The sequence below is a fragment of the Sapajus apella genome, unplaced genomic scaffold (genome assembly GCF_009761245.1).
Source record: "Sapajus apella isolate SASKATOON/1434 unplaced genomic scaffold, GSC_monkey_1.0 scaffold13, whole genome shotgun sequence".
Classification (NCBI taxonomy): domain Eukaryota; kingdom Metazoa; phylum Chordata; class Mammalia; order Primates; family Cebidae; genus Sapajus; species Sapajus apella.
The window spans coordinates 22,289,506-22,304,169 of record NW_022436953.1 but is presented as its reverse complement, the minus strand read 5'-3'; the positions used below and the strand labels follow the sequence as shown (position 1 = coordinate 22,304,169).

The 14,664-nt window shown below is 47.5% G+C and overlaps 2 protein-coding genes across 2 annotated transcripts in view; one reads left to right on the top strand and one right to left on the bottom strand.

Moving 5' to 3' along the window:
- The window catches only part of EIF3A (eukaryotic translation initiation factor 3 subunit A), a 52,732-nt gene extending 49,246 nt beyond the window's left edge, over positions 1-3,486 (top strand). The window contains exons 19-20 of the mRNA XM_032282102.1: positions 804-994; positions 2,261-3,486. Of these exons, the coding sequence (XP_032137993.1) occupies positions 804-994; positions 2,261-2,484 (415 nt within the window). The 3' untranslated portion in view covers positions 2,485-3,486. The remainder of the gene's footprint in view (positions 1-803; positions 995-2,260) is intronic.
- Positions 3,487-4,576: 1,090 nt separating this feature from the next.
- NANOS1 (nanos C2HC-type zinc finger 1) lies at positions 4,577-8,817 on the bottom strand. The gene has a single exon (XM_032281791.1). It carries the CDS (start codon positions 8,690-8,692, stop codon positions 7,820-7,822), a length of 873 nt encoding a protein of 290 aa, XP_032137682.1. The 5' UTR covers positions 8,693-8,817; the 3' UTR covers positions 4,577-7,819.
- Between the last annotated feature and the right edge of the window lie 5,847 nt (positions 8,818-14,664).

Below are 14,664 nucleotides of genomic sequence, written 5' to 3'. Positions count from 1 at the left end.
AAAAAAAAAATTTTTTTTTTTTTTTTTTTTTTTTTTTTTTTTTTAGAGCTGCAGTTGGGATTGTTTTAGACACTGGCCTGTGTGTTCCAAACTATTTTTGAGAAATGACATTCCTCATTATCCCCCAGCCTCCCCCTGCCCCCATCTCTTAGAATCATAATGCAGGTTTTATAAATGTTTTAGAGGTTATCTAATTGAACATGCCCTCTTAAAGTTAGCAAGTGGAGGCCCAAACTTTGTGGCTTTCTATAGGCTGTGTGACTGTTGGGTAATGGAACCAATATCGCCGTCTTTGCCAGTCCATTGCTTTTCCTTTTGTGGTTTAGGGCAGTCAGTTTTCTTGCCTTTAAAAGACCAAAAGCCCCTTGATTTTATTAGTAGTAGAAGTTCTAGCTTGCTCCCTCTGCCAAAGTGGCCTTACACTGCAGACCAGCAATATTCAGTGCAATTTTCTGCAAGGAAGAACACGTTCTGTGTACTGGCCATTATGGTAGTCACCAGTCACATTTGGCTGCTAAGCACTTAGACTACATGGTTGGTGCTCCTGAGGAAATATCCCCATTTTACGTTAGATACATTTAAGCAGCCACATATGGGTAGTGGCTGCCGAGTGAGATGGCGCAGATCTGGGTGTTCTCTTTTGTCTCCCATGTCCCAGCTATCGGGTGAGGTCAGGTTATGAGTTAAAACTGTCCTTGTTAGATTTGTAAATTCTGAGCACCAGCTTGGACAGGATGTACTTAGAATTATCCATTTGGTCTAACAGTATGAAGAATCTGACTTGTCATTTTAAATTGCTACAGGGATGAAGGTGGCTGGAGAAGAGGACCAGCTGAGGAATCTTCAAGCTGGAGAGACTCAAGCCGCCGGGATGATAGGGATAGGGATGACCGTCGCCGGGAGAGAGAGGACCGGCGTGATCTAAGAGAAAGACGAGATCTAAGAGACGATAGAGACCGAAGAGGCCCTCCGCTCCGATCGGAACGTGAAGAAGGTATAGTGGTTACATACAACTGAAGTGTTGGAGAACCATCCTTTGCGGGGGTGGGGGGAGGGATTTGAATTATTTAATTATACCGCAAATTTGAATGAATGCCAACAATAAGAGAGTTGATGTTTGTTCCATTTGGAATTCATGATTTTCATACAGTTAACTCAGTGGCCATGTTGTGAGGTGCACTTATCTCCAAATTCAAGGTACAGTAGTAGACTAAATTGGATAGTAGGCGATAAATATTGATAAAATTTACTTAATAAAAATGAAAAAAATTATTATCTAAAAGTAACTTCCTGGCAGATTAAGCCCAGAGTAGAAACATTTTTTCTTTTAAACAGTTGGAAGTTCATTCTTTTTTAAAACATATGTATTTTTCATTTTTAAAATACTCATTTTTCTGTTGTTTTTTTTAAGAAATTATTTTTCTATGTCTTGACGTCCTGTTGTGAGATAACTTTTCTGTCATACCCATAACTTTAAAAACTTCTATACTTTGTGTGGCTAATTTGCTGTTAAAATTCTTCATGAGCCAAAAATCCTTTCAGTTTTTAAATTTTTTTTATTTTTTAGAGACAGGGTTTCACCATATTAGTCAGGCTGGTCTCGAACTCCGAACCTCAGGTGATCCGCCTGCCTCGGCCTCCTAAAGTGCTGGGATTACAGGCGTGAGCCACCGCGCTTAGCTCTTAAAATTTTTATTTGGCCAGATTTTTGCTACCTTGTCTTATGGGTTTATGCCAATTGTAGTCCTTCCCAAGCCAGTGGCTTCTGCTGGTTTTCAAATTTTGAGTTTTAGCTGTATGTTAAAGATTTTGTCAGAGGCTGGGTGTAGTGGCTAACGCTTGTAATCCCAGCCCTTTGGGAGGCTGAGGTGGGTGGATCACTTGAGGTTGGGAGTTAGAGACCAGCCTGACCAACATGGAGAAACCCCATCTCTACTAAAAATACAAAAATGAGCCAGGTGTGGTGGTACATGCCTGTAATCCCAGCTGTTTGGGAGGCTAAGGCAGGAGAATTGCTTAAACCAGGGAGGCAGAGGTTGCAGTGAGCTGAGATCTCAGCATTGCACTCCAGCCTGGGCAACAAGAGTGAAACTACATCTCAAAAAATAGAAAAAGATCTTGTCAGAAATCATGAAAGCTTTAATTATGATTTTGTATTGTTAAAGGAATTTTGAGTAATTTGAAGCATTCTTTCTGCTTGTTAATTTGAGCCAATAGAATATAGTACTTAGTTGTTGTTTTTTTAAATTAAACTTTTTAGTAAGTTCTTGGAGACGTGCTGATGACAGGAAGGATGACCGGGCAGAAGAGCGGGACCCTCCTCGTCGAGTTCCTCCCCCAGCTCTTTCAAGAGACCGAGAAAGAGACCGAGAAAGAGAAGGTGAAAAAGAGAAGGCCTCATGGAGAGCTGAGAAAGATAGGGAATCTCTCCGTCGTACTAAAAATGAGACTGATGAAGATGGATGGACCACAGTACGACGTTAAGTCTCAAGATAATGGATTTAAACTGGTGTCATAAATAGGTTTGATCACATTCAAGGATTATCATACTTGTGCTTCAACCAATCTAAATTGGATTCTTTAATGTTGTTTCACCATAACACAAAAAGCATGAACTTGTATTAATCCTATATAATAGATTGATCATGCACCATATCCACAGGAGGTTGGAAAAACCATGCCATTTTCTGGAATTTAGGGCTGTGGCATTATTTCATCAATCATTTGTTGACAAGAAACCTAAAAAATAAATTTAAAACGTGAACCTTCAGGTATTGAGTAACACCTTTATCTTGATATAGAACTGATCTTTTTTTTAAAATTTTATTTTGAAATATATTAATTTGGAATGAAGTAAGATTCTGTTAAAGAAAACATATTTGAAGACCCTTTAAAGCAGGGAATCTGAAACAATTTTCACACTTTTTCAAGTGGTCGAAATGTACCTCTTTTAGGTATTTTGAGGTATTTACCACAAACTAAATTTAGAAAGTTTTTAGATTGACTTTAAGTAAACATTACAAACATTGGATACAGTGTGGTTTTCTTTAGATTTTACTCGAGAGAAGGTGAGTATAAAGCAATTTGCAGTTACTATTGTAATGACAAGAATACTGCCTAAGTGCAAATCCAAACAGTACAGCTTTTAAATTTTAAAGCATTTGGTAAACTGTCGCTAAGTTTTTTTTTTTCTGTTGCCAATAGCAAACTGCTTTTCCATTAATGGAGAATTCATGCCTTTCAAGCATTTTAAATATGACAATATTTATAAATGTATGGTTTGGAGGAATCGTTTAAATTCTCTTTCCTAATTTTCTTTCTCTTCAAGATAGATTCTTTCAACAAGTAATTTGTAGTAATGACTGTGTTGACTTCAATTTTGGAGTGTAGTAGCTATGTTAAAGATTAACTCTTTGGTCTCATTGAAGCCAACACAGAACTTGCTGCTGTGTTTTTTCTTCAGTGATAAATAAAATACTTACAGAATTTGTTTTAGTGTTGATTCGTGGTTATAGTTAGTATTCTGTTTATAATGGTAAGTTTGCATATTGAGTTTTTTACTTGAATTTTTATCAGTGGCATTAAATGTCTTTAGTGTTCAGTATCAACGAAAATGAACCTAAATATAACAAAGCCTATGTGGCTAGGCTTTCTCCCCTAAAATGTCTTCCTCTGTTAATGAGGAATTCCTTAGTTTCCTTGTAAGGCTTTCCTCTTGAGTTTGTGTGTGCATGTGTGTATTTGAAGTACCACCTTGGGTTTTCACCTGAAATTAGAAAAATCATAGTTAATTTGAGAAAATGTCACAAATTCATCATGGCTGTAGGCACTTACTATTTCTGTTATTGAGCAGTGGTGAGAATTCCTATTGGTACAGCTGTAGGGCCAGAAGAGGGAGTATTAATACTTTTTTACCTAACCAGATGCAGCCTTTTCTGTTTGATGTTACCAATTATAGAAATCATTTTAAACACTTTTCTAACTATCTGGTACTTCAAATAAGTAGAAGTCTTAAAAGGTCTTTTGTGGGGAGGACTTTTCTTTCATAACAAGAGAATTTCAGATCAGTGATTTTAAGTGGGGCAGTAACAGCAGTGCTAAGAGTTTGCTTCCTAGAGAGTAGATCTGTACATGTGAAATCACAAGTAAGCTCCAATTATTTATTTAATCAGATTTGTTCAGATGAGTTACAGCTGCCTACATCAGTGTTAGGTTTCGAGGCTAGTCAGTAAACCCATCCTTTCTGCTCAGTTTCCTGTACTGTTTTCCCAAGTTCTTTGTCCTGGGACTCAGAACCCAAGTGCAAGAGGAGGGCAGAAGAGTCCGATGCTGTTACTTTGCAATCCTATTCTTGGTTTCCAGGCTGTACGACCCTGTCTACTCCCTAGTATTTACCAACAGGTGTTAAAGGAAAGCTGAACAACCGGCCTACTCACCGATCTGCTAGGTGGTCTTCCATGTTCCCGGTGGCTTCTGCAGTTTTCATTGAGAGTAACATTGCTGTTAATACATATGGATCCAATGGCCGAGACATCATCGGTCCAAAAAAGACTCTGCATCTCATTAGTTGTCCATAGTGGCTACCAGGAGGTGGTTGGCATCTATAATGTGTGGGATGGGACGTTTTTATGTCAAGAACTACCTGTTTTTTTTTTTTTTTAAACCAAAGACACTGACCATAGATTGATTTATACTTTTATAAGTCTAACTGAAATATATGGGGTACTGTCAAAGGACTGTTCTTGAGTGGCTACGATTAGAAAATCAGGACTAACAAACTTCTCTTTGTCTGGAAGCATATATATTTGTGATATAATTTTAATATGTATACTTTTAGTTAAATAAATCAAATCTATGACAAAAGTTGTTCTCATCAAAGCTAATAATTCTGCAACTTCCAAAAAGGACTTTGTTGGAAAATTAAAATACAAAGAAAAATAAAAGCCACTAGAAATTTGAGTCTGTACAGAAAAGAACAGGTTAAGACAATCTGTACCTCTATAGTTGAAGAAGCCCTTTTGAGTATTCCCTGTATTTTGCTACTTAACCAAGCATGCAGCATGTTAAGATAACTGTCATAATTACTTTGCATATTTCTTAAACTTTGAGAAATTAGGTTTCTCTAAATGTAATTTTGCAAAATGTTTAAAGTCTCACATTGAGTTCCAAGGATTTTTAAATGAATGTGTTTACATGTACTTTTCATAACAAGAGCCCTAGAAAATTAACTATAGTAATATTTGGTGTTTTAACTTCAGTATTCATTGTCAGCTGGAAAACCCAGGCATATTTGCACAGGAGCTGAAAATGGAGGTTTTTTTTTTTTTTTTTTTTTTTTTTTTGGGAGAGAGCCTAACTCTGTTGCCCAGGCTGGAGTGCAGTGGTGCAATGTGGGTTTGGGCTCACTGCAACCTCCGCTTCCTGGGTTCAAGCAATTCTCCTGTCTCGGCCTCCCAAGTAGCTGGGATTACAGGCACCTGCCACCACATCCAGCTAATTTTTGTATTTTTAGTAGAGACGGGGTTTCCCCACATTGGCCTCAAACTCCTGACCTCAGGTGATCCGCCTGCTTCAGCCTCCCAAAGTGCTGGGATTACAGGCGTGAGCTACCATGTCCGGTCTGAAAATGGGGTACTTTAAAAATAGATGAATAGTGGCTGCCTGACTAGTTAACAGAGGGTCTTCTGGATGCCTTTCCTAATACTCTCCTGCCCTCAGGAAACTCCAGCTCAACATGTTCTTGGTTCTGGTAAAATAGTAATGGTGTCAGAATGTGAAATTAACATTAGGCACATCTCTTGTCACAGTGACTCCCATATATTGAAGCTATGTCAAAGCCTCACAGACCATCTATAATTTGACTCTTAAAAATACAAAGTAGCTTAGTTGATCTTGCCACCTGGCTAGCCCTTTTGGCCTAGAGTAATGTACTGATCCGTATATAGTGGTCCTTTTGAAAAAGGCAGAACCGGAGCAGTGGGAGAGGTAAGAGGATTCGTGTTGACCTTAGAAACTTCACCCAGAAAGTGAAGCTCATTTAAATTGGTATATTTTCTAGCAAAAGGACGATTACACAGTTTCATTAAGCTACTTAATTCAGGCCCGATCAGATCTGCAGTTCTCTAGTCTGGGAAGACTAGCAGGATTGGATTTTTTTCTTTCCTGGCTAAGAAACTGCTTTTCCCCTACCCGCCCCGGGGTTCTCGATATGCACCTTTGGCCAAAAAGAACTATCCAGTATTTGCCCCACCCTCTAAACACACCTTCAAATGAAGGTTCCTGATTGAGTCAATTTGCTGTGGAGGAAGTTAGCTGTGGAATGTGAAAGCAGTCTAATTGTCTAGCTAAATCCTCCTGCTGGGAGCCTAATACATGTATACTAAATCTCATGCTGGTATCTTCAGATAGTGATGCATTTCAGATGAGTTCATCTTAATTCACTTATTTTTGCCTTCTACATCTGTCTTGATTGGCAGCCACAGTGGCTGCATTCCACGGTGTGGCATTCAGTATGGTGGATTTAAAGGTGAGGGTGGGAGGGTAAAGTAGGGGTTAGGAACTTCTGCCTAAGTATCAGGTTTAGTCTTGCTTATGGGTAACTGGTGGGGTTCCAGAAATGGACGTGGGTCTTCCAGTAGGAATGGTAACATGAAGGACCCCCAACAATTGCTTTAATTAGTGCTTATTCTAGTTTGAGCACTGCCTGTACTCTTAAGGTCAGACGCAGCCCACGATCGAACCTTCTAGAATACGAGTTGATACACGAACAGGTCAGAGCCAGAGATCCATCTTCTATTTGAGAGGCAACAGCTGGAATGGGCTTTCCTCCACTATTTAGGAACCCTGAAACTGAGTAATCTAGGGTGAATTAATACTGCTGTCTTGCCTTCCTCCCTTTGATCGTAATATAAACGTTTTTCAAGAACTGGAAGTGAGTGTGTAGAGAAAAGGCCAAGTAGGAAAGTTACAGGTGAGATTAATGAATTCATACTGTTACTGTATAAATACACAAGTTTTTTAAACAGCACCATTTCCAAGTTTACACAATACGATTATGACTTGGCACAACTTTTAAAGGTGGAAAAGACTAGTTGATAGTTCAGTAATAAAAGATCTGGTACATAAAAGGATAAGGAGCTGTATTCTACCTGCTACAGACTCTGCATCTTACACCTCCAGCTAGGACAGAAACAAGCCGCAAGGAGGGAATACCCGCTCAAATTAATACTGGAAAGTTTACAAAACCTTCACTTCTCATAAGGGTGATGCTACCAGGGGCTTGCTTCACCTGGAATTAGAGTAACTGATTTTTAAGGACAACTAAGAGTATTACTCGCTTCAAACAATAAAATAGTCATTTTGCCGACATTTCATAAAATCGCCATTTTTAAGCTCAGTTCAGAGGCTTTTAAAAAAATATTCTAGACCTAGTAAAGTGCCTCCATTCATAAAATGAAACATCCAAGATTAGATTGAGACAATTTCATACTGACGCGCATCTAAAATAGGTCGACGTATACAGTAAATAAACAGCGCCTCTATGTTGCCATATTTCAGTTAGTGGAATACACACCCAGCCTTCGCCGTTCTGGATGTGCAAACTAGAAACTGAAGACAAACGGGGATTTCAGCGTCCAGTTCCAACCGCTCTGCACGAAAGTACTCCACACGGTCGCTGCTTTTGAAAAACCAGGACGACGTCCCAAGTCGAGCCGACCGCTGAGCCGCACGCCTCCCCACACCAGGGGCGAGATGCTGTGCAGACCCAGCGGTGCGAGGGGCGGCAGCGGCGACCCTGGTGAGCCGGGAGCCAGGGTCCTCAGCGCAGCTTCTTGCCGGGCGGGCAGTCCCTGGCGCTGCGGGGCGGCGGGCGGGCGGGCGGCGGCGGCACTTTGGAGAGGGGGCAGTACTTGATGGTGTGCGCGTTGTCGCCGCTGGCGCCGCACAGGGGACACGTGTAGCGGCGCAGCACAGGGCACAGCACTCGCCCGTCGGGGCCCTTGAGGATGTGGGTGGTGTAGAGCGCCATCGCTTCCTTGTTGTTCCGGCAGAACACGCACACCTGCAGCTCGGGCTTCAGCAGTCGGGAGGCCGCCGCCCCGGAGGCCGCGTGCAGCCGGGGCTCTGCAGCCCACGCCGGGGCCCGCTCTTCGCGCGGCGTCGCGTCGCCGGTGGTGGCGGTGGCGGCGGCGGGCGCACAGCCCAGCAGCACGGCGGCAGCGCGACCGGCGAACGGGCTCAGCTCGGCGAAGCGCTCCTCCAGCAGCCCGGCCTCGGCGGGGCCGGTGCACAGCTCCAGTGCGCGCACCTCCAGCGCGCCCCCCAGGTAGCGGCCCCGGGGCCCCGGCTCGTCGCTGTCGTCGTCGTCGTCTTCGTCGTAGTCGGGCGGCCCCAGCGCTGGCCCCAGCGCCCCGGGCCCGGCTCCCCCGTGCGGGGAGCAGCAGGACGAGTAGGAGGAGGAGGGCGGGGAGCTTCCGCCGCCGTTCCCACCGCGGGCGCAGCCGAAGCGCGGCTCGCCGTCCACCGCCTTGGTGATGAGCGTGGCGAGCCCCAGGTAGTCGTTCCAGGAGCTGAAGGGCTGCGGGTGCGCCGGGCCCGGGGCGCTCACGTAGCGGGCGCTGGGCACGAGCGCCATGGGCGGGGGGGCGCGGCCGCGGCGGGGCGAGCGGGGCGCCCAGGGGAAAGCCTCCATGGGCTGGCTACGGGCCGCGCGCCGCCTCCCAGCCGCCGGCGCGGGCCGGACGGAAGGGTCGCGCCGAGCCTGCCCGCCGGCCTGCCGCGGGGTGGGGCCACCTCGCCGCCTTTTATCCAGCCCGCTCCTCCCCGCCCCCCGGCCTCGCCGCCGCGGCCCTGCCCCCTGCGCTCCCCCGCCCCGGCCACCTCGCCCGAGCCCCGGACGGAGGCGGAGCGGAGGCGGGCGGGCTGTGAGCGCGCTCCGCTCCGGCCCGCGCGGCTCCCGCGCCCGGCGCGCTGCGCCAGCTTCGCCAGCTGCTGGGCGGCCTTCAGTCCGGGAGGGGGCGGGCGAGGCGCCGCCTCGGGCCGCGGCTCTCATTGGCTGCCGACCATAGACCCGGCGCCTCGGGCGCCGCTCCGGATGCTCATTGGTGGGGCTCGGGGAGGGGGCGTGCTCTTCGCGCCCCTGGGAGGTAAGGAGAAAGTAGGGGAGAGGAGGGCCGGGGAGGGGCGGCCGCTGGGGCCCGCTTCGTCTGAGAGCCAGGCCTGGGCTTGGAGCAAGTGACCAGGCCTGGGTCTCCTTGGCCTGGTAGTGAGGCCCACCGAGGACGGTGTCAGGGTGGTCACAGGTTCACGCCCCCACCTCCCAGTCTTTAATGGCCCCAGGCCCACATCCTGAGAATCCCCGCTGTCCACTCACTTCTCACCAACATCAGCAAGAAAAGCTGGACCTGATGGAAGGATGCAGCTTTCCGATCACAGCCCGCCCAACCAGCCAGTGGCTTCCGTTTGCACCGCGCGTTGGAGCGCTTTCCCTGTGCAAAATCCACACAAACCCCGAGGTTCGGGGAGGCTGTGGTTCCTGCCGCGGTAAGAGCGGAGGAACGCAGGACTTTTCCCGGCAGCCTTCCTCCCAGCAGGTGCTCAGGAACCTCAGCTAATGGGTCGCCGCAACACGGTGACTTAGGTCGGGGTTGGGGCTGGGCCAAAAAATCTCATGGCTGGAGAGCCTACGACAGTTATTAGTGTGTGTGTGTGTGTGTGTGTGTGTGTATACACCCCGTTGCCCTAGAGGCCTGGGTAAAAATGTGGGTTGTATGTGCAGTTTGAAAAAACGTGCATTCAATGTTATATTTTGTCTCTTTCCTTTTTCTTTCTTTTTCTTCTTGCAGTTTTTTTTTTTTTTTTTTTTTTTAGACAGAGTCTCACTATGTTGCCTAGGCTGGTCTTGAACACCTGGCCTCAAGCAATCTTCCTGCCTTGGCCACCCAAAGTGCTGGGATTACAGACATGAGCCACCACACCTGGCCTCAACGTTATAATTAAACACTTTCAAATGAATAAAACATGTTGTGTAAAAGCCATGGAGAATAAGAGCCAGAAGATGAGTTTTGATTAGGAAGACAGGTGATCTTACCCTTTCCAGCTTTTTAAAAAATTGAAAGTAGGAAAGGCTTTAGATGTTGAGGGCTCTTCTAGGATGAAACCTAGAACTGGGATCAGGAAAATACCTTCCCTGGTAGGTGGGCTGTAGCAGGGTGGGCTGCATGGGGCGGGTGGGGGTTTCCTTCCCCGTTCTGGACCATGCAGTCGCTGTGGAAACAGTGAGCCCTCACTAGGCCTGAGGCCACACTCACATGTCTTGGCTGTGCCCAGCACGTTTAGAATGGCCCAGCAGGTGATGCCCAGAACATGGTGCTGGCGTTGGTTAATATTAGAATGAATGAGGGAATCAGAATGTCAGCATGGGAAGGGATCTTTGGGATTATTCTGTTAGATCTTTTCTTGCCTTTTGTTTTTTTAATAGACGGACTCACTATGTGACCAGTCTGGTCTTGAACTCCTGGCCTCCTGCCTTGGCCTCCCAAAGTGCTGGGATTACTAATGTGAGCCACTGTACCCAACCTGAAGTCCAATCCTTACAGATGAAGAAAATGAGGCCTAGAGAGTAGGACTTTTTTTTTGTTGTTATGAGACAGAGTCTCACCCTGTCGCCCAAGCTGGAGTGCAATGGCATAATCTCAGCTCACTGCAACCTCCGACTCCCGGTTCACGTGATTCTTCTGCCTCAGCCTCCTGAGTAGCTGGGACTACAGGCATGTGCCACCATGCCTAGCTAATTTTTATATTTTTCGTAGAGATGGGATTTCGCCATATTGACCAGGCTGGTTTTAAACTCCTGAGCTCAGGTGATTCACCCACCTCAGCTTCCCAAAGTGCTGGGATTACAGGTGTGAGCCACTGCACCCAGCTGAGTAGGACTTCCTTAAGGCCACAGTGACGATATGACAGAATTAAGGCTCAGGTCCTGTTACTCCAAGCCAGGTGGTCTTCCCACCACACCACAGACTGGGAAGGTATCTCAGACAATGAGTCTCAGTAGAACTCTAAGGCAGAACACAGGGGAAGCCGGAAAGAAGTGAAGTGAGGTGGGGCGACGTGGCCTTGCCCTCAAAGAGCAATCCAGGGCTCTGGCTGGCAGGTGTGGGATAGGACTCGAATTGGTGAAGTGAGGCCTGTTTTGGCCACCTCTCTGTGTTAGGGGTTAAAGATCCACGTTTCAGCCTCTTCCTCTTAGTCCCCAATGGTTGATGTAAGTCATGAAACCAGGCAGCAATATTCAGCAGTTGCCAACCCAGCTCCTTTTCCAAGTTTGTGTTGGCATGCAAGGTAGAAAGTCATTCCTTTATTTCCTCCCCCTCTCCACCAAAAATAAATAGAAGAGCCTCCGTGCCGCAGGGCTCCTGCAGAAGCCTGGTAGGTTTACTGACCCTGAACTCCGAGCCCTTACCATGAGAACGCCAGCCCTCAGAGTGATATGAAGATTATTATTCTATGAATGGAAATTTCCACTGGGTTCACACAGCCCTCCAGCCTGCATACTTTCAAGGTATGCAGACTTTCAAGCTCTGAAGATGGGAGCCGCAGTTCTGAGAATAACTTCTGTAGGGAAAGTTTAAAACTGCCAGCTGCTGTGTCTGACTCCTCTTGGTCAGGCCACAGAGATGATGGCACAGAAGCGGAGGCCTTCTTCCTTCCCCACATGGTTTTCGGCCCTTGTGGCTGTATGGGGAGAATGAAAGCTTTTAAGGGAATATGAATAGGAACAAACACCTTAGCTGGGACCTGCAGCCTGGGTGTGTGGGAAGCGGAGATGGGACAGAGATGCCCCAGGAGGAAGTGGAAGATTGAATGTGGCTTGGGGTCTGCCATGTGCTACTTCCCCAGGCTGCTCCCCTTGACTGCCATATGAGGTAAGTAGACATTTGACCCAGAAGGGAAGTCAGGAAGTGGAGGTCAAGTGCGTGAAGGCTTTTGTGCTGGAGCACACGCTGGGCCTTGGTACTCTTGGAGCCTTTGCTGTCAGTGACCATAGAAAGGCCAGTGTGGGCACCCGGCCCAGCTCTGGGTTAAATAAACGGTGACTTTTGTCACCCAGCAACAGGTCTCAGCCTGGCTGTGAGCTCTGCAGCTCTTTGAGGTGCTGGGACTGACTCCAGAGATGTTCTTAGCGCCTCTGATGAAGTCTGACTGCTTTTTGCTCACTTTGCAGGAGTCTGGAATGAAACAGCCAGAAACAGCCAGTCTGTGAAAATTTCTTCAAGGTATACCCTCAGGTATCCAGCAGAGGCGGGAAGGCAGGTGGGCATGGGCCACACCTCAGAAGTTAGAGGGTGCTGTTTGGTTTCTTCTGGAGTGGGGCCTGCCTGGTATTTGCCGAGGGCTCTGTCAGGGCAGGGCTGGGCGATGGGTTCTGTGCTCCCACCTCTCCGCATGGCCCCCAGCCCAGCCATTTCCTTTGCTGGCAGCAGAACTGAACCTTGTGAGGCAGCACACAGACCTCAGGCTCCTGAGGTTCTTCAGAAACATGAGGTCAGGCCTGGGGAATGAGGCAGCTTGGCCAGGGTCCAGGTGGCTGCGGAGATGCTGTTTGTCAGGCTCTGGGTTCCTGTTGACCCCCTGCCAGGCCTTTGCCAGGGACAGAAAGCGCTTTGGCTCCCTTAGCCATGGGCCCGGAGGCGGGTGAGGCGCATTTGGGCATGAGCGGCTCTCTCCTGGCTGACTTTGTCCACACTGGGGCTCTGTCAAGCTCAGAAGGTCCTGGGATGGGGCTTTTGCCCTTGAGGGGCTTGGGCTTGGAGTCTGCTGTTGTGGGGAAGCCATATGGTGAGGTGGGGAGAGCTTACTGAGCTCTGGGACTGTGGTTGCACCCTGGTCCTGGTACAAAGTCACATGTATCTGTGGACAAGCGACTTAACCTCTCTGGGCCCCGGCTCCTGGTCAGTGAAGGGCTCCTGTCAAGTAAAATGGCAGCCGCTCCCCTTCCTTGTTGACTTACTTTGTTTTGATTCACTCCCTCAGCCTCAGGGCTTAACTGTGACAGGTTTAAGCCACACAGAAACATCCCATTTCCCCTGGTCACCTCTGGGTAAGAGGAGGGCTGGTGACCAATTCTGGCCCTGGAGGTCTCAGCGGATGTCTGCTGTCTGCTGGGAGGATTCTGGGAAGGGGCTTGTGCCCTTATTTAAAAAGGGGAAAGAAATTGAGAACCAGGACCCTCATCTTCTTCAGCTCAGGCTGTAGAGCTGAGGTCACAAGGCTTAAGGACACAAAGCTGGCACGAGGTGGTGGCTTACCGGAAAAGTTAAAACAGAAAACAAACCTTGGTGATATTTTTGTTGATGACTTGGTGATTTGTTACACGAGATAATAAATATCTTTATTGTTTCAGCCACTTCAAGTATGTATGTATGTATGTATGTATGTATTTTTTTTTTTGAGACGGAGTTTCACTCTTGTTACCCAGGCTGGAGTGCAATGGCGTGATCTCGGCTCACCGCAACCTCCGCCCCCTGGGTTCAGGCAATTCTCCTGCCTCAGCCTCCTGAGTAGCTGGGATTACAGGCATGCACCACCATGCCCAGCTAATGTTTTGTGTTTTTAGTAGAGACGGGGTTTCACCAGGATGGTCTCGATCTCTTGACCTCGTGATCCACCCGCCTCCGCCTCCCAAAGTGCTAGGATTACAGGCGTGAGCCACCGCGCCTGGCTGTATGTATGTATTTATTTGAGACAGTGTCTCGCTCTGTCACCCAGTCTGGAGTGCAGTGGCGTGATCTCGGCTCACTGCAAGATTCTGGTGCCTCAGCCTCCCGAGTGACTGGGATTACAGGCATGCGCCACCACACCCAGCTAATTTTTGTATTTTTCGTAGAGACAGGGTTTCACCATGTTGGCCAGGTTGGTCTTGAACACCTGACCTCAGGTGATCCACCTGCCTCAGCCTCCCAAAGTGCTGGGATTACAGACGTGAGCCATGGCGCCCGGCCCAGGTATCCTTTTATGCTTGCAGTTGACTTCATTCTTAATCAAGCTTGTCCAACCCGTGGTCCAGGACAGCTTTGAATGCGGCCAAACACGAATCTGTAAACTTTCTTAAAACATTATGAGATTATGTACAGACCTTTTTTTTTTTTTTTTTTTTGAGCTCTTCAGTTGTCATTAGTGTTAGTGTATTTTATATGTGGTCCAAGACAATTCTTCTTCCAGTGTAGCTCAGGGAAGCCAAAAGCTTGGATACCCCTGTTCTGAATGAGACATGTAATAATAATATGAAAAAAATATGCATTTGGTTATCCTGTCGAAAACGTAGGCTACCATATTCTGGGCAGGTGGAGGTAACAACCATGTCAGAATCCTGTGTGTGTGGACAGGGCTGGAAGGCCATGGAGAGAATGGAAACAGGTGTCTGTGGAGTCGTCTCACACCCCCTGCCTTGGGCTAAAGTCTCCCAGCTGGTAATAATCCCATTGCTATCAGCACCAGGTGCTTCACATGCCCCATCCCACGTGCCCCCACCCCACACCCTGCCCCGCAAGGCAGGTACTCTGGTGACCTCCTGTTGGAGACGGGGCAAGGCTCCGAGTGGAGCCCAAGGCTGAGAAGCTCAAAAGCAACCGGGCTGAGGTTTGCACCCATGTTTCTCTACCT

Coding starts and splice junctions, on each gene's coding strand:
- NANOS1 (XM_032281791.1), bottom strand. CDS start 8,692: ATGGAGGCTTTCCCCTGGGCGCCCCGCTCGCCCCGCCGCGGCCGCGCC.